We start from the raw sequence: 19,866 nt of genomic DNA, 5'->3' as shown, positions 1-19,866 counted from the left end.
CATCAGCTACAGTTACGTCTTGTGCAGGTGCTGACAGCACGGATGTTTCTACAAGTGCGTGTGTGTGTGCACCGTGCAGTATGTCCAATCTCAGAGTGCACTGGGCTCTCTGTGTGACTGTACTGTATATATATGTACATGTACATATATGACTGCATGTTTGTGTGTCTTTGTGTGTACATAAAGCAGCCCTTGACAGCCATTGGGGGCGGCGGTGGCCCGGCCGGTGTGTTTGCCTTGGCAGTGATTCAGCATTCCACATTCCTCTGTGATATTCAGTACTGTGACCTCAGGAAACCCGCCCTGCAACGAAGCACTCTCTCTTTCTCTTACGTTCCTCCTCCTCTCTCTCTCTCTCTCTGTAGCCTCTCTTTCTTTCTCTCTCTTGCCACCTCCCCACTTGTCTCTTCGTTTCGGTCTTTCCCTCCCCTCTTCTCTATCATTTACTCCGCCCTTTTTTCATATCTGAACTTGGGAAATCATCTGTCACCCCCGCCCCCAACCCCCACCCTTGGTTTATTTTCCCTCCTTCGTTCTCTCTCAAAGTTTCTCCTCAACGTTCCCTTCTTTTTCTGAAAGAGGTCCCCTTGAGAGGCACCTTTCTCAGTGCTCCAAGTTTGAGCACACATCTCGCTGCTGTCACTGAGAATTCACAACACTTCACACTGTCCCGGTCACTCAATGTATCACTCAGATGCATATTTCTCCTTTATTAGGAACTCCTTGTGCATCCACAGTACAACCAGAGGCCAGAAGGAGTTATTCCCCCGTCTCCCACCCTCTTTCCTTCTTTTTCTCATTCAAGACTCAAGACTTTCATTCCTGCCACTGGAATCTTTATACACAACATAACCTAAATAATATAACTACATACAAGTTAAAAGGATGGGATTTGTACTACATTTGATGAGACTTCTGTGTTAAGAATGTACAAATATTGGTTATTGACTGGTTTCCTTATCTCTCCTCCTATAACAAACTTTCTGTCTGTCTTGTTGTGTGTCAACAGACTCCTCCTCTGACTCCTCCTTGTTCTCTTCGAGGCCATGCCCACATGCCCAAAGAGACATTTCACCTGAGATGACCCTACGCCTGGGGCAAGGCGGTTCCTCCTCCCTCACTCCCTCCCTCCCTGCTTGCCTCCCTCCTCCCTCCCCCTCTTAGCTTGGGCTGTAAACTACTACACATACTTTAAACACATGGCCGCCACACCTGCCACGGAAAGGCAGAAGGCTGAGAGAAAGACAAAGAAAGAGGGAGACTAGTGGAGAAGAGATGACAAGGTCTGAACTCTAATGTCCTAAATAAAGTAAGAAAAAGAAAGAAATCAACAGGTTTTGGAGGCCCAAACAAACCTGCATGATGATGATGATTTGTTTCATTTTAAGGCTGTACATTTTCATAACTTGCAAACTTACTACAATACAAACAATAAAGGACTAACAGATACCACAAAACTACCGAGTGAAACATGAAAGGTATTATAAAGTTAAACGGAGATAAAAGTCACATAAAAGCTCAATGAAAGACAGTGAGAAATTGTTGTGCTGAGAAAGATACTTCAGACAGAGTGAGCCAAGAGACTAAGAAAAGAAAGATAACCATCATAGACAGTAAGGAGTACACCCCCTTCCCCCTCCCAAATGAGGCCTCCCCATGTTATAATGTAGCTATCCACAGTGTGCAGTGTGTGCACTCTGTGGTTGACCCACATACAGTAGAGCGAGCAGAGCAGGGGTGAACTGAGGTAAAGGGTGGAGCAGCCAGTCGAACCTCTTATCTGTCTGTCACTGTAACACTTTCCTCTATCTCAAGTGTACCTTTATATGGCCTGAGTGTGCTGCAACAACCCCTGTAAACCACTGAAGTCATAAAAATAAACACAGGAGAGAGAAAGCAAAAGAGAGAGAAAGACGTATGAGAAATGGGGATAGCATGCATCATCAATTAAAGCTATCCTACATAAACATGGCTATAAGGCCACACACAGATGCTTAGTCCATCAAGAAAAACAAACAGATGTGGGGTATGGTCAAACTTGTGAAATTAAACATGTTTATGTGCATGGTGCGCATGTGTTGCCATACTTGTATGTATTATGTACAATACATTGTTTGAAGCATTTGTAAATAAGTGAACAGTTTCGTTGGGAATTTCAAAACTTTGTGTGCACACAATTAACAGAGGACTGAGAACATGTGTATGTGCATATGTGTCTTTGTGGGGGGATATGTGTGTGTGCGCATATGTGTGTTTGCAAGACTATGAGTGAGTGTATGTGTGTGTTTCGGATTAAGAGCTTCACCCCTGGACCTCGAAATTAGATAGGGGATTAGCGGGACACATCCGCCACCTGGCAATTTAAGCCCCGCAATTACAACAACAACTTTTAATCAACAACAGCCACACATGTGTCACATACAGTCAGAACTCAGCAACTCAGTCATCTTCTTCCTCATCCTACTCTCTCTCAGGCTGTCATTTGGGCTGACTCTGTAACAACACCAGGCCACATAGAGGACAGCCGTATGCTAGTTTTTAGGCTGATCATCATGACCCACTGTATTAATAAGGATCAGCCTAGATTGGGACTTGTTAGCGCGGTGCACTAGGCAAGGATTTAGCATCCAGAGTTACTTACTTGGCACAAGACTAAGAGATAGGATGAGAAGCAGTTGGCGCTAGGCTAGGAGGTAGCATCCCATTAGCACCTGTGCAAGGCATTTACCATCTCAAGAGCATGGCGCTATGTTAGGAGTTACAAGTAATGTGATACCTAATTGATCCCCTGTAAAAAAAAATTCTTTACTCTAGTTGCCATGCTCAGGGGGGTCAGAGGTCATTGTTAGCTACAGAGCAGCACCCCTGGAGCTTGTAGAGATTGAGTGTCTTGTTCAAGGCCACTTAAACTGGTTGGGTGCTTGCCGACCACCAGAGCTTAAACCTGACTCAGTAAGTCACCCTGCTGCTTAATATGATGTTTAACACACAGAAAGACAACAATGCTTAAAAATATAGGTTAACCAATGTTTCACTTGGCTATACTCACTGCACACAGACATATCTATAGCCTCCGAGGCTTCTGTTGTCCTGTGGAGGCTGTCATGGTGAAGAGTGGGGATGTTCAGTCTGTACGGATACGTCGCGCCAAATAAATAAAAAATAGCAAGGGGCAACCAAACCCTTGACAATTCTGCTCTATTTCATGGCCAGCGCGCAGTGGGGAGGAAGACACAGCAGGCTAGCAACCAAACTAAACAAAAACAGCAGCCAGGCACCATGAAAGGAAAAGAAATCATGTTCTTTTTCATGCACACCTCCAGTTAAACACACTAATACACATATACAAAAGTCCTCTTGTGGTTAAGAGGCAATTTAGACCACAAAGTGAATGAGTGGAAAGAAAGAATTATCCTATATACCAGGATTCACTGCCAACATGCCAATAACCAAGACTCATACATGTACAGCATAAAGTAAAATGCATTTTCCAAACCTCATTACATGTAATAAAAATTGTAATGAAAACTGTACTTAAACAGATATCATTGGAGAGAAGAAAAAAAAACATCTTAAACCCAAGTGGAGAAAAGGCCAAAATAAAAAACCCCAATCAAATGAAAACAAAGAAGGGAACAAAGAGAAAGGGAGCACAGCTCTGCATTTTTTCTTTATTAACAAGCAGCGTTTCCTTCCAACATCTCAGATAGCAATCTACCACAAATTAGGACCAGATTACTCTAATTGACCATCATGTTGCTTTTAAAGATGAAGTGCCACCTTGATTTACCACTACTTTCTAAGAAAGTGACAGCAAAACAGAAACAGAGGGAGAGAGGGAAACAGAATGATTAGACTGAAAGAGAAAATGAACAAGATGAACAGACAAAGCTAAACAGAGGACTTGAGAGGGAAAGGGAAACAGAGAGAGACAGAGAGAATAGGAGAGAGGAGGGTAATTGCAGGAAAGGGGGCTCATTAGTCCGTCACTATCCTCAATCTACCCCCCAATTTCAGGTCAGAAGGAACACAGAGAGAGACTAGAGAAAAAATAAAAAGAAACAAACAAGGATGGAGCAATTTAATAATACTCCATCTCCTGTTTACGTAGTCTCAAACTTTTCTCCCTCTGTTCAACTTTCTACCTCTGGCCTCTTTACACTAGCTGGCAGCGCCGAGCACACACACTGCCGCCAGCACCGTCATGGATCACACACCATATCTCCTTACACACCTCGCATGACGAATCCACTGTCTCCCTGCCACAGGCTGAACTCACTTAGAAGTGAGGAAGAAGTACTGACTTTGTCCTCACAAAGTGGGGGGAAAATGAGGAGTGGTTAAAAATGGATGAGACCAAGCCATTACGGAGACACTTGCAATAAAAGTTGCCACTAAACTGTCCATAAACCCCTCTGCAAACTTCCTTGTTAATCTGAACTGAAGCTCAGGCAAATTGTACACTGCTACTTTCATCAAGTGGAGACATACTGTTGCAGTGATTGGCCTACGACCAATTACGGATACTGACTCATAGTTTAAGAAAGCGGGGTGATGAGATATCCATTCCTTCCCTGCAGAGTCAATGTTTTGCCCTACCCACCCTTTGTGCAGTTAAGATCTGAAATGTACTGTACAGACAGCAGCAGACATTTAGTCAGGCTATACTACAGAGTCAGAGTCTATGTGGGTTGGAGACAGGATGCTGCCTAAACTGCATTTTGTACTGATAACATATAAAAAGTGAGCCACATAGTTTTTTTTTATCATTTCATTCACAATGTCAGCTCCATCTTTAGCTTCTGATGCTATATTTACTTTTCATTGGAAAATAAAGCTGGATGGACCATGGAAGCCTGCTGCCTACCTGTAACGCCTGTACCTGTAACTCTCCATTGTGTCTGCTCTGACTAAATATACATACAACATACACACACACAAATATACAGCTTTCTCCAAAGTGCTGATATTTTTGTCAAATTGTCAATTGCCAGGGCAGGGTAAATTGGAAAGACACAGTGTGAAGATGCTCTAAGTCAGCAGGACCCTACAGCTCCAGTCTCCTATGCTCACTGTGCTACAGCAGGAAAGCCCAGGTGGAGAAAGCTGAGGTAAGGAGGAGCGCCACATGGATCTCGACTAAACCGGCCTACCCAGGGACTACCCATGTCTCAGCTTTTTATGTGTGTGTGTGGAAGGGTTGGGTGGATGCACGGGCTCCAGGTGCCAATGCATGCAATGAGATAATGTGCCCAAAGTGTTGCAGGATTACTATGGTATCCGGAGGAAGCGCAAATAAATACAAACAAGTGTCCTTTCTATTTGCCTGGATCACACTAACATAATCATAATATTAAGTATGAGGACTCACTTAGTCGAGAAAAAAGTATTCTGTAAAAAAATACAATAAAATAATGAATGAATTTCATCTCTCGTTCACATTGTTGGTCTACTGACGGTTTTCAGCATCAGTCACAAAACCATATTGCCTCAACAGATGCACAGTGCTGTACACATCATAATCATGCATTTAAATATTATACACGTTTTGGCAAGACATGCAGAGCCAAATGTGTGCAGCTGAATATTTACACACCACAGGAGAAAGGCATTGTTCGAAAACCATATACACTCATATATTATACATTGAAAATGCATCTCTATGCTGTCTTCCTCCCTCTCAATCTCTCGTCTCCCTCTCTCTCTCCTGTGTTCTGTCATGTGGGAGGCAGCAATGGGCACCCAGCCATGCCACATCAATATGCATACTGGTGAAGCGCTTCCCCCGTGCTGCACTCGCCGAGGCCTGCAGCAGTGGAAGCGGTGGCTAATGTCACCGGATATGGCAGGTCATGTTAGCTGGTAGTTAGTTAACGGAGGTTAGCAGACTAGCACTCCCAATGCGGCTGTGGCAGGCCAGAGCCAGGCTGGCCTCGTCGTAGCAACCTGCCGCGGCGACAGCCCGTTGACGCAGACAACGCCAGCCAGTGCCACCCTGGAGGCACCTTGGATTCTACCCAGGCAAGGTTCCCTGGGAGCCTTGGTTGCCATGGTGCCAGCCAAATTTGGGTCCAATAAACGTGAGGGGAACAGGCGGTGGGCTAGGGAGGGGGACTTTGGGGTGGCAAGACAGAGGATAGAGGGAAGGAAAGGGGGGTTCCTGAGTGCTATGGCAACCTTAAAATCAACCCTGTGGTTCTAAAAGAGAGAAATAAAAAAAGACCTGTTTAGATAACGATATATTAATGGAAGGACATTGAAATAACATCATTGATAAACTATAATAGACAAGCAGCAATCCAGAAATTGAGAGAGTATGTGTTCTGGATACTGCTGATAACCTACACAAAGGGCTTTTAAAAGAGTCTCTTGGCAATGTGAATGACAAGATGAATGTGGGCTATCTGTCTTCTACTACTCTGAAGTTGGAATTGAAAAGTATAAAGCTCAGTCAGATCATTAGAGTTAATCTCATATCTAACTCCACAAGGCCACTGTTATCCCAACTTGTGCTCTTAAACGATTATAGGTAAGTTAAAAAAGTATAAGAATTGTTAACATTCGCAAGTACGGCACAATTAAACATAAGCTAAATTAAAGCTTTTGAAAGACGCCACTCTGTCTTGGCTTCTCTGCCCTGCTCTTTCAGTCAGAATTCACTAAGTGGTTGGAAGTGACTTAACCCTGATCTCTATATTCATAAATTCATCTCCTCTTAATTAAAAGGTTTGTATGATGTAAATGCGCAAAAGGACTTAGTTCTTAGTTTACACCTGGCTCCCTCGGCCGACAGGCAGACGGGCTGAATTATGAACAGCTGAAGCCGAGAGCGATGCACGGCACCTTGCTGTGGCCGGTTCACCGCGGTGTCCCTGAGACCCCAACACTCTGCTCTTTCCAAACTCTCTCTCTCATAAAAAAAGACCTGCTGCTTGGCTCATAAGTCTGTAAATCATGCAAAATAGAGCATAGCACTCGGTGTGGAAAAAATAACCATGTATAATGAGCAGACAGAGACATATGCACATATGCACTCTCACACACATGCACGCCTGTGCGTACACGCACATAAGCCTTGCCAAAAGCACACCACCCCCTACACCGCTTTGTACTAGGCACACAAACACATACTGTCATCGGCCTATCCCACAATTCTAACCCCCAAAACACAATCCTTCCCTGAATCCATGCTAGTGATAAAGAACAAACAAAAAACACACTATCTCTACCCCCACCATACCCCACTCACTAAGACTATGTCCACCTCCCACCTGCTCCGCACCCCCTCCAAACTCGCACAAACATGAACGAACACACACACACTAACGCCATTCCACTCCAAACTCATCCTGTTATCTAAACAAGCGCCATCCTCTCGTCAGCGTCAGTGGGTTCCTTTCTCTGTCTCCTCAGAGAAAAGAGAGACTCTCCTGTTCACAGATGAATGGAGTCTTTTGATGAAGCGCCGAGCCTTGTTTACTGCCACTCCATTTATTTACCGGCCTGTTTTTCAAGTCGTCATTGAGGGACACTCTACCAAACACCCCCCACCCTCCTCACCCCCTCAACCTCACCCACCAACCCCCTCCATCTCATCCTCTACTTAACTACACCCCCCATCCCCTAAACACACATACACATTTACACACTATCCCCGCCTCTCAATCCCATGTCGTTCCCTATCCCGTTTCATCCTGCTTTCTTCTCTCCGTCTAGTGTCCTAGATCTGTGTCCAAACTGATTTGAAGCTTACTCGCTTACACAGACGCATGCCAAATTTGATTCTCTGCATTCTGTTGTGCTTCTCAGCTAGCTCGCTTATTCGCCCCCCCACCCCACTTTCTGTCTTTTCTAAACTGCTGTCCTTCTCACGGTGTAACGGACACCAAACGATGCCCTCATGAAGGTTGTCTCTGAAGAAGAACGAGTGGCCTTCTGCGAAACAGCTCAGATATTTTTCACTGAAAAACGACACAAAAAATCTGGTACAGATCTACCACCTATGATGTGAAATATTTTAACCAGTAAAAATATGTGACCAAACTTAATCTGTGGTTAAATGAAATGTTCTGAAAATCTCGTAAAGTGAAGGCAATAAATGCACGCAAAACAAAAGAGAAACTGAACTGCAATCAAGCCTCGCAGCTCACATAATAATGCTTCTACTGAAAATATTTTATATCAAAAAATAAACCTAGCCTGTGATCAAATATGAAATGTAAAGATACCGTTAAAAAGGCTGGGTGCTAGTCTTATTGAAGATATATCAACCAAATGGCTGGTGGCAAAACATCTTTGCATACTAAATGAAAGAAACATCAGAGAATTAAAAAAAGGAAAAAACTCACAGTCAAGGCTCACAGCCCCATGATGGCCTTCTTTCATGAAAAACAAGGATAATGGTCCTATTGAGCGCTAAAATGTTTGTGCTTACAAGTTATTATACATTTTTCTGTAGCTGCAAACAGGAGTCCGGGGTGCTAATGAGGCTAGGGGAGGGCATTCATTTGAACCCTAAAGAGGAATAAAAGAAAAGGGGAACAAGTGAAAGGAAGAAAAGAAAAGAGAAGAAAGCGAGGATCAGAGGGAGGAGGTTGGCAGGGACTGTGTATGAAAATTTGGCGTCTTCCATACAGAGAGATAGCATCGTGCCAAAAACGGCCGCCGACACAACTCCTCTCAACTCCTCTTTCCCTTTCTGAACATCAGCGTTAAACTCGCCCACATAATAATTTCTTTATTCTTCAACCCACATGTACAAAATAAAATGAGAGGGGTTTTTTTTTTATAATTATTAATATATTCATTATTTATAAATCAGTATTGACCTAACTTTTCAGCAACAAAAACTCAGCAAATCCATTTCTTATAGGAAAAATAACTGAATAAAAACAACAAAAAGAAAAGTAATGCTGCTCTGGATTTAAAACGCAGTGTTGTGACTCTCATTCTAGCATGACTATGTCTGTGTGCTGCTGAATAGCGTTGTTAGCCAGACTTAGCAGCCGATGCCAGGGCCTCGCTGTGAGTGCAGCCCGGTGAATAAGCCATGTTCCCTGGCTCTCCCTCCTTTCTGGCTGGCCTGCCTGATAGTGAGCATTGGCCACTGCACTCTTTCTCCTGCTCCTTCTCCTCCTCCTCCTCCTCTCTGTCTCTCTGAGGTCGGGAAACCCTCCTGAGTGGGTATATGGTTTTTGGGGACAGACACATTTCATGGTTGGCGCCGCTACAAAAGCCTGAAAAGAGACCCGGCACTGGGAAGACACAGTATTAATACAGACAATACCACCCCCTCGCTGCTTCTTACTCTCTCTTTTCTCAATAACCTCTTTCTTTTCTTTTCTTCTTCTCCTTTCTCTCCCCTTCTTTCTCCCCCTTTCTTGCTCTCTCTAGTTTTTTTTTCCAAATAAAAGAACATAAAAAAAGCCCACTCAGCTCAAGTAAAGAATGCAGTTTTTATAACTGCGTGTTTAGCTTAGCCCACACCCATTTTTATTTGACAATCGTTAATGTGTTTTAATGTGTAATTAAATCTCAACAGTAGGTATTAGACAGAAGCGTGTGAAAATTTCCTTTTTTCCTTTAGACAAAATGAAAAGTTGCTAAGCATTTATAGAAATACCATTCCATAGAGTACATAATAATGTATTGCATTATTTCTTTTTTTTAATAATAATAAAAATGAATGCATTTCGATAATATATTTTGACACATTTATTTTAAGACATTATATCTGGGCCTACACTTTTTATTGGAGTAGAAATTATATTAATGTAACCTTAATTTTGTGGAAATATAAATCACTACACAAACAAAGTGTCTGTAATTCAAAATGATAAATGCTGTTTTAAAAGTGGAATACCACACAAGACAAAAGGTTTGCACCATTAGTAATGAATACTTAATTTGACACTGGGTTAAGATTTCGGTCTTACGTTGTGAATACAAAGCAGAAAATTGTCAATTCTTCTGCTTCTTCTACCTGTGTTGCCTTTGCAATGGAGAGCTTCTCCTGAGGAGACACAGGAAAAACATGACAGCTGAGTTCATTCAAAAAGAAAGAGGGGATCAGAGAAAAAGTGATGAAAGAGCCAAATAGCACAAACTGCCTCATTTGTCTGTTCCACCACGATGATGGCCTCCCGATTTCACTGGAATAATCTGTTTACCTCATATCTCCCAACGCTAAAACTCTTCACACAAAAGGAAACAGATGCGGGTAGACCAGACATTTTCAGGGGTTTTACTCTCTCCCGAGTCAGACACAGCCAAAGAAATTGAGGCTTATGATCGTTATGTAAAAACCAAAAAAGCATGGTGCTGTTTCTAGGACAAAGGCACCGTATCGCAGAGCATGCCAGTTTTTATTGGTCAATTTAATGGGACACCAAACATAACAACATTGTCTTTGACGCGCCTTTCTCATGTTTTTTATTTTCCCTGGAGTCTGCTTGTGTCATCATGGTCTCATGAGATAAATGCAGACCCTGCGGTTTTGGACCAATCTATGTACGTCTGTGACACCCCAATGTTAGCCTCACGTCTGTGTGTGTGTGTGTGTGTGTGTGTGTGTGTGTGTGTGTGTGTGTGTGAATGTGTGTGTGTGCGTATGTGCATGTTTTGGAGCGAATGAGCACACAACAGGGCTTTGGCTAGCCCGATACCATTAGCTATCCAAATACACAGACTTTTTTCTGAAGCCAAGATTAGTGTGAGAAGACTCCCTCTCACTCTGTCTCTCTAATGTGACGGGGCTCTCCCTCTATCTTAACCCTTCAGATTCGATACGTAGCCACCTCGACGTGCTCCTGATGCCAGACAGAAAGACAGAGAAGCGCAAAAGAAGACGCGGGCCCGGCTAAACGAGAGCCATCAGCGAACATTTACTGATGCCAAAGCCGCTCTGCATGTGGAGAGCTTTTCTTAGCCGGCGCGGGCCCGGTTCCCACCACACACAATACAAAAGACTCAGACCTGACCGACTCCCTCGGTGTCGAGATTTCATTTAATCAAAACTCAATGCTTAGTTCACTGCTGAGGGTCATCCTAAGCTGTGCACACACACACACACAGAGACACAAACAAAAACACTTACACACAAGAAGCGTCCACTCAACCCTTGTGATGTCATGGGAGCCGGAGGAGAGATCCAGGAAGTAATTAACAACAGATTATTTTCACAGGAAAGAAAGAAATACTGAGCTATGGAGCAGTGGGAACCTGTGGAATCCATCAGAGTAACATGTTGCGAGCCATTCATCATGTCAGCCATGGTTGTCAGGATGCCTCTCTTTTCCTCTGTTTCACTCTCCCTCTATCCCCCTATTCCTACTTTTCCCCCTTCTTTCTCCCACATTTCTGTTCTTTTCCCCCCATAAATCCAGAATACTCAGGGAGTTTTCCTCAGTGATGAACACAAGTGGGGTTTTTATTTGTGAATCCTTCCTGTGGTCAGTGAGTTGGCCGGAGGGCTGGCCGCAGCGCTAGGGTTTCTCTGGGCTTTCTCACAGAGCCATCCAAGGCATTACTATTGCTATAGCGAGAGGGAGGCGGGATCTGGCACCGTGGAGCGTGGAGTGTGGAGCGGTCATGGCAGAAATGGCACGGCGAGCACATTTCACACCTCCCTCGGAGTGACTGCAAATTTCCTGTACTGCACTTTTGATTGGAAACACATTTGAAACATCTTTTCATGATCACACTTATGGCGTACAAAAGAAAGAAAACTTAAAAAAAAAAGAAAGCAGTAGGAATGAGGTCCAAAATATGACTAAGTGCACTGAGCTAACTTTGGACCTCACAAATGTTTTTTTTTATCTTCTATTTTTCCAACCTTGAATAAATCAGAAATGTGCTGAGTTTAAGCTAAAACAGCACAAAAGTTATAAATCAAATGGTCAGCTGAACACTTTGAGAAGCAGCTAAATGATTTCTCCGCAGATGGTGTATAAGTGGATCCACCTATGCAGTAGTCAGACTAACAGAAGTGAGAATTATATCTAAAGCAGTACTGTGAACTGAGCCTATCCAACACACTCCATTCATGGGTTATCAAAGGGACTCTGGCAGTGTGTGTTGCTCTGGCAGACCTTTGGCTCTTCTGGGCCAAGGGCCACTATCTCCATTATGATACCAGTCACTCACTATCTCCATTATGATACCAATCACTCACTCTTAATAAAACATTAAAAATAATGCACTACTCATTGTACTGCACCACAACCACTCTTCCCGTCTCCTCTATTCTCGGCCAGTATTTCAGTTACAATGTTCAAAGACACGTTGCTCTGTCTGGCTTGTTCCTCTTCATTATCTGAGGTGCCTGGAAAACAGGGGAGAAGGTTGCGTATTGTGGCAGCGTGGTTGGTTCTGTTACGGCGGCAGTGTGTTATGCTCCGTAACAGAGAGGATCTCAAAGGCTGGCTGGCTGCAGAACAGCCTGAGAAAGCCTGACGGCAAGCCCAGAGATTCCCCGTGGCAGCTTTTGCCACTCTGTCATAAACAAAACACAAGACGTCTTTCTCTTCTTCCCACACCAACGGGGCTCGGGCGCTGCCAAACAGAACAATCACTATCGCAGCCTCTTCTCGTTTCCAACGCGCTCTCTCTCCCTCTCTCTCTCTCTCTGTCTCCTACAATATAAACAAAAGAGATCAGCAGAGGCTTTACCTCTGTGAGAGCAACAATGAGGGCGATGTTTAAGGAGACAAAACAAAAGTGTGCATGGGATCAAAGAGGAGCGCGGAAGACAGAGATGCTAAAGACCGACAAAACGCAAACCAAACAAAAACAAACAATGAGCACATCTTGTCATTCATTGCGCGACCGAGGCAAAAAACACAACCACACATCACTGTAACAGATAAATGTGACACATAAATGAAGGCCTTTATGCCCGTTTGCTTGCAATTACAACTTAAAAAGTAAATGACAGCTGAGAAGTGTGGTAACAGTGGCGACCTTATGACAGGTTTGCCTACAGTGGTTTGCCCTTTGTCTCTCCCTCTGTCCATCTCTCGGTCTGTAGACCCCAAAGTGTCTCTCCAACCAGGACTTTAACTGAGCACGGGCCCTTTGGAGGCAGATAAAAGTACTGAGGCACACTGTGTTAGCCAGATAAGATAAGAGAGAGCACACAGTAAGTCCACATTATGAATGGGCAGCGCACTGGGCAGCCCCTCCAAGCAGCCATGTGTTGTACTGTAGTGCTGTAAAAACCAAAGTACTGCGGCGATGAGGACGCAGCAACAAACTGAAAACTGGACAGCCAACGATGCGAGAAGAGGTAGAGAAAATTAGTCAGGAGACATTTTGTGTGGTTTCACAGTATATGTAAAAAATTAAAATACAATATTTATATACTCTTTTTACTTTGCAATCCTCCCTCATATACAGGCAATAGTCAGACATAATGATTTGTAGCCACCATCACTCACTACTTTTTATTTTGAAAAAGTCTTCATGTTACTTATAGTGGTATATAATACCACAAATAAAATATTTGCAGCTGTTAGGTGGACTGTGTTTTGTTTCTGCATCCAGCATAATAGGAGAACCATTTTGCCTTCTTTGCCTTTGCCGTTTTTGGAAACGTGGTAGGTTTAAAGAAACATATAATTGCTTTAATTATATACATTAAAATACCAAACACTTTCATAATAATTTCCCTTCCAAAATATAAATGCAACGGTAAGGCAATGTCTTTCTAGATTAGGTGTATCATTTAATTTACAAACAAAATTTTTCCTGAGTTAAAATTAAACAAACATGATACTATAATTTAGTAAAGTCTGAAAGTATAATTTACAAGAAAAATAGTGTTTAATAGTGCTGTAAATTTCATAATAAACTGAGCATAAACAGGCTCTGCAGATGTTACTAAATCCCAAAACACAACTCACTAACCCAGAATCCACAAAAAGTCATTATAAAAACTCTTTTCGGTTTTTGCAACCCTGTCTCAGTTATAGTGCAATAACGAAGTCAGTGAAATTTTTTTTAATTAAATCAAACAATCAAGACAATTTATCTGGAAAAAATAATGCTAAAACAGTAAGACAGATTTCCCCAGTCCACGTCAGGACTGCCCACTACCTACAATTTATCACCGCCACAGACAGACCAACAGAGTGAAGCCGGAGCTGCTGCCAGGGTTTGGCTCGGCCGCGTGAGGTGTTTGGCCTGGACCGAGATTTTGTGTGTGTGTGTGTGTGTGTGTGTGTGTGTGTGTGTGTGTGTGTCAGCGAGAGAGAGAGAGAGAGAGAGAGAGAGAGAGAGATACTGAGGGACTGCTGTGATAGCATTTGGCTACACTCATGTTAGCGGCTACCATAAAGAGTTCTGCCTAGGCAGAGTGAGTGTGTGTATTTGGGCAGTGACTGGGGTATGCTGTATATATATATGTGCCCGTGTGTGTGTGTGTGACGCTGGATGAGTCACTGTTTGAAATTTCCAGAAAATTCCAGCTGAGATAATATTAGGTCATGAGCGTGTGTTTGTATGTATACGTAGCCAGCAAATGGTGAAGTAGTGTGTATTTGGAGGATTTGGCTGTGAAATGTGTTTCGTGTGTGTGTGTGTGGTTGCTGTGACAGTGTTTTTTTGCAATGTGGGGGAAAAAACTACAACACCAGCCAGTGTTTTGGCTGTGTGTGTAGAGTACGCGCACTGGAGGCTACAGTGATGTTTGGCCGGGTGTGAGTGTGTGTATCCATGATGGTGGCTGAGATACAACAATGTTTGGCTGTATCAAACTGTATCTATGATAGTCCTTGGCCGAGAGTGCGCGCTGTGTGGGTGTTTGTACGCAATCGTGACTAAAACCGTGTTTGGCTCTATGTGTGAAAGTGCGCTACAAAGATGACAAAGTTGTTTCTTTTTTTTTCTCCTCCCTTTTTTTTATCAAATGTGTGTATCTTTATTTAGCTGTGTTTGTATGTGTGTGTGTATGGGTGTGAAGGTGGCTGCAATAGTACTGGCTGTCTGTGAGCACTGGCGTTTTGTGTGTGAGTGTGTTTGGCAGCCAGGTCCAACGTGGTGCTAGCGTTCAGGCAGACGGTGAAGGCGGCAGCAGCCTGCGGCCTGAGAGCAGGAGACTCGCGGCTCTGCTCTCCCCCTCTCTCTCACGCGCGCACACACACACACACACACACACACACACCAACTGGGCTGTGGCCAAATGACGATCCCTGGCTACAATGGCCTTATCGTGGCACATACACTTCAACAGACTGAGTACAATCTTATAAACAGCGACTCTCAGTCATTGCACAAAAACACACAATTTGACAGTGGTGATCATCTCATAAAAAAACACTTGGTCACACACACACACACACACACACACACACACACACACACACACACACACACACACACACACACACACACACACAGGCATGCAAATTCCTTCCTATAAAAAACACAAAATACATGCTCATATGAAGCCGCAAATGCCTCGCTCTGAAAAATGAACACGTACTTGCCAGACCATGCTGGCCGAATGCCCTTGACACACACTCACATATTCTTTTTATTACTCTTGATACTCTGTTGTCATGTAAACAAACACCAAGAAACAGAAGAAAAAATACAAAAAAGACAAAAAGCTAAATTACTTGCTGTTTGCTAAGAGAACAAATGCAGGGAGGGATTTCCATTTTGTTTCTCAGAGGTAAATATGTTATTTATTTATTTAGCACAATATTAATAAAAACTTTTCTGCATTCACAATTTTCACATAATACTATTAGATAGCTTAATTCTAATTTAATTATTTCCTTAATTTGAAACACATTTTCAGTGTGTTTCTGAAACTTACAACACGTACGCTTATCTTTATGTATTTTTATTTCTGTCATTCCGTATTTAATTATGTGTCATTCAGGCAAGTGTTTCTGTGTTGTTAGGTGTGTTTCTGTGTGTGTACACGTGTGTGATTATGCAAATGTATGTGTACATCTATATGCACATGCACACGGGCATGTATGACGAGTGTTCATGTGTTGGCATCCCTCCCCTATTAGTGTCTCGTATCCAGTTGGCCACATACCTGGCGTGTGGACGAAGTAGGCCAGGTAGAGGTCCAGCTCCTTGACGGACACTCCGATGTGGTGCGGCTGGACGCACAGGCCAGGGTTGGTGCACTGTGGTGACTTGACCAGCCGTTCCCCGTCCGTGCTCTCCAGGGGGCTGCCCTTGAACAGGATGACCATCACCAGGTCCAGCCGCCACACCTTGTCGGCCTGGCGCAGGCAGTCGATGCGACGGATCTTGCCCTTCTGGTCTGGGTTGGACAGCACGCAGCAGGGGGGCTTTTTCCCCGTGATGGTGAGCACAAAGTCCTCACGGAACTCCGGCCGGATGTCCTTGCGGAGCTTGGCCAGCAGGCGCGAGGCCCACTTCTGCTTGATCTCTGGCTTCTCCCCCAGCAGTTCATCCTTCACTGCGCGCTCTTCCTCCTTGGACATGCGCTTCTCGTGCTTCTTGAAGTACTTGCGCTTGCGGGCCTGCAGGTTGAACCAGGTGTAGGCGAAGGCGCGGACATGGGGCAGCAGGGCCTCGATGAAGGGGTGGAATTCATCCTGGATGAGGGAAGAGGACGGGGGGAGGGCGGAGGAGGAGAGGGAGGAGGGGGGGAAGCAGGAGGAGGCAGTGGAGAGAGAGGGGGAGAATGGGGGAGAGAAGGATGGGGAGAGAGGGAGTGGGGGTGAGGAAGGGAAGAGAGAAGAGAGGCAGTTAGCACCGGCACGCAGCATGGAGGAGCAGCGCCTGCTCTGTGTGAGCGGAGGGAGAGAATGAGCGAGAGGCACAGAGAGAGAGAGAGAGAGAGAGAGAGAGAGAGAGAGAGAGAGAGAGAGAGAGAGAGAGAGAGCGAGAGAGAGAGAGAGAGAGAGATGCTTTACACTCTCTACCTAACACCTAACACAGACACATCACATTGAAGGACACAAAACACTGAACAACACAATACTGAAAGATGGGAGAAAGGGAAATGAAGTATGTACTGCACGGGTTTTCTTCAAATAATAATAGTGTAAAAATGTATGTGTCTGCCTAAATAAATAAATATAAACAAATGTGTTAGTTTTTAATAAAAATATTGCCAATTTACCTATTACAAAGCTACAACACAAACAGTATTAATTCTAGAAAAACATTTTATATCTACATCTGGAAAAAAGTCAAAATGCAGACTGACTACATTAACTAATATATAACGCATACAACACTGAAATTATTTGAGAGAACTCATATACCAAATTCTAATTATTAAAATTGAACATAAAATATTTGCCCATAAATAACAAAACTGCGTCTGCAAAATGATCAAACAACAGTTGTTATCACAAAACATGTGAATAAAAGAAGAATAACATGGTAGTTACCATTTTGCTCTCTCATCATAAATTCACCCCGCCGATTGCAAAGAAACTTAAAATACACCACCAGGACAGTAACTGGATTGTTGAGTCAAAAGGCGCTGAAGTAATGCTGCGTATATTAGAAAACAAAAGCCTGAGGAACAAAAAATTAAGCAAAAAGAGAAGCTGAGAAACTGTCCAATAAAAGCAGCAGGGGGGAAAAAAGCTGAGAAAGAGGAGACAGGCCAAGGGGGCTCAGTGTAATACCAGCACAGGAACACAGGAGGTACTGTAGCAGGAGCTGCAGGAGAGGTGCTGTTCAAGAGCACAACAGAAGGAGAGTGTAGAGAAGTTCAGCAATCTCTCTGTCTAAAAGGATTAAAAAAAAAAAAAAAAAGAGCTGGACGTGCAGGAACAAAATAAAACAGATATTGCAGCATAAAGGATAAAATTGTCAAAAACTTAAACAAGCCTCTTTGTTTGTTTGCAAAAAATATGTTGAAAAAAAAATATCTTGATGAAAAAGCAACAACAAAAAAAAGCTTGGCAAAGCGGCGCGTGCTATTGGTTCAATTCTCTAGGATCTGCATAAGACTCACGGAGAGGGAGAGGGAGAGCTGGACAAGGGGGGTGCGGACGGAGGAGAAGAAGAAGAAGAAAAAAAAACAAAACAAGAGGACCGAATCAATGTTGGAAGAGTGTGCACGACCGCTGGCAAACCCGAGTGCAGCTTCTTTTTTCCCCCTCTTTCTCTCCAACTCTGTCTCTCTCTTTCTCTCTTCCTCTCCACTTTCCTTCTCTAACCATTGACTGAGTCTGTGCCAACATGCAGAGGGCCCACCTATTTGGCACCGAGTCTCAAACAGCCCAGCCAATACGCACGCTCCCAGCGCTGAAAGGGAGGGAAGAGAGAGATGGCAGAGGGAGAAGCAAAGAGGTAGGGGGTGGATGGTTGGTGGCTGGTAGTGGAGAGGGAGAGAGAGAGAGAGAGAGAGAGAGAGAGAGAGAGAGAGAGAGAGCGAGAGAGGGGGAGGGAGGGGGAGAGACGGGGACTGTGTGTGGTGCAGGCAGAAGGCACGTTATTAGCCAAATAGACAAGTTCCAATCTAGTGCAAAGGCAAAGTCCAGAGGATATTAATTTTACATGCATCCAATCCAGACAGCACCCGCCTTCTAAAGCCCCCCTACGTAGCCCCCACCACCCCCTCCCCTGCTTTCATTGCCTTCGTCACCAGCATGGTCACAGCCATCCCAACAAACCAGCTCGCTCTCCAACTGCCCCCCCCCCCCCCTCCAGAAACACCCCTCTCTCTCTCTTTCTCTCTCTCTCTGCTCGCGTTACACCACCTTGGCATGGGATGGCATGAGAAAACACAGGCCCAAAATCCCACTAGACCCTGAGACCAGCAGCTGCTCCTGGATTTACCACACAAACAAAGAGAGGAGGGAGAAGAAAATGCCTGTTACCCCCCCCCCAACAAAAAATACCATCCAAAAACATGCTCTCCTGTTTCAAAATGCACTCTCACATCCAAACTGGCCCCTTCTCTCCCTCGCTCTCTCTCCTTTTTTTGGTTAGTCCACTTTAAAAGCCCCAACAGCACATTAAAAGTTTCTGTTACCAAATTAGAGAGCAATCCCATTAGTGGGTGAGAGACAGGAATCGGTGGACAATGACGGCTGAAAATGCCGCGGTGGACGGCTTCATGTAAGTAGCCTATACATGTTAAGCTGTTTACTAAGGCAAGCGGATATTGAAACTGTCTAAAACAGGCTATACCGCTTCCCTGTAATTCACAGAGCTTAGTCTAATGCATTCAGATTCAAATACGCTGGCCTTTGTAATAGCGAAATGAATTATACTTTCCTACTGCAGCCGGTAAATTGCCCATATTTTCATCGTGTTGCATTATGAAGTACACAATGACACATGATTGGGATTGAACAGCAGCAGAAAGTGAGGGCTGTATAGTTGCCCTGGCAAGCACGTTGTCTCGTCCTCATTGGCTCACCCACATGACCTCAGAGAGACAAGCTGTGCACAGTGCACCATGGGAGAAATATTTGAGAGACAAAGGCTCTCACCAAGGATCAATTCAAAATAATCTGATGTATGTATGAAATACATGTGGACAGCTCTCTTCTCATTAGAAGTGCATTTAAATGTCCTTTTTCCAAATTACAAGAAAGAAACACATTTGCTCATTTTTGCTGTCCAAATTACATGAATTAGTCCACGGGGCTCACAGGAATTATAGAGACATTGTCAAAACTGGAATCTCTGCATTGGGCAGCCACAAAAAGCTAACTTGTCATGTGGCAAAGTTGAGGGCCCGGCCATTTGATTGTGGGTTGAAGCCCCCTGCTGTGCAATGGGACAGGCTGCCTGTGTGAACGCCCTACAAAGGCCAGAGTCCTCTGGTTGGCTCCCAGGACCATCAGATTTAGCCTGGCCTGCTCCCTCTGTCAGCGTCTGACACAGGAGCCGCAGCCTGGATGACTG

The 19,866-nt window shown here is 44.1% G+C and overlaps 1 protein-coding gene across 5 annotated transcripts in view; it reads right to left on the bottom strand.

The window, feature by feature from the left end:
* Positions 1-19,866, bottom strand: part of nfixa (nuclear factor I/Xa) — a 96,958-nt gene that overhangs the window by 56,675 nt on the left and 20,417 nt on the right. For 4 of the 5 annotated variants that reach the window (XM_070925999.1, XM_070925991.1, XM_070926008.1 and 1 more), the window contains exon 2: positions 16,052-16,583. In XM_070925999.1, the coding sequence (XP_070782100.1) occupies positions 16,052-16,583 (532 nt within the window). Of the gene's footprint in view, positions 1-16,051; positions 16,758-19,866 lie in introns of those variants that run through there. The other variant, XM_070925982.1, reaches the window with a different exon arrangement.

This window comes from Enoplosus armatus, chromosome 2 (assembly GCF_043641665.1).
Source record: "Enoplosus armatus isolate fEnoArm2 chromosome 2, fEnoArm2.hap1, whole genome shotgun sequence".
NCBI lineage: Eukaryota > Metazoa > Chordata > Actinopteri > Centrarchiformes > Enoplosidae > Enoplosus > Enoplosus armatus.
The sequence above is the reverse complement of the archived record's forward strand: the minus strand, read 5'-3'. Positions and strand labels throughout refer to the sequence as shown.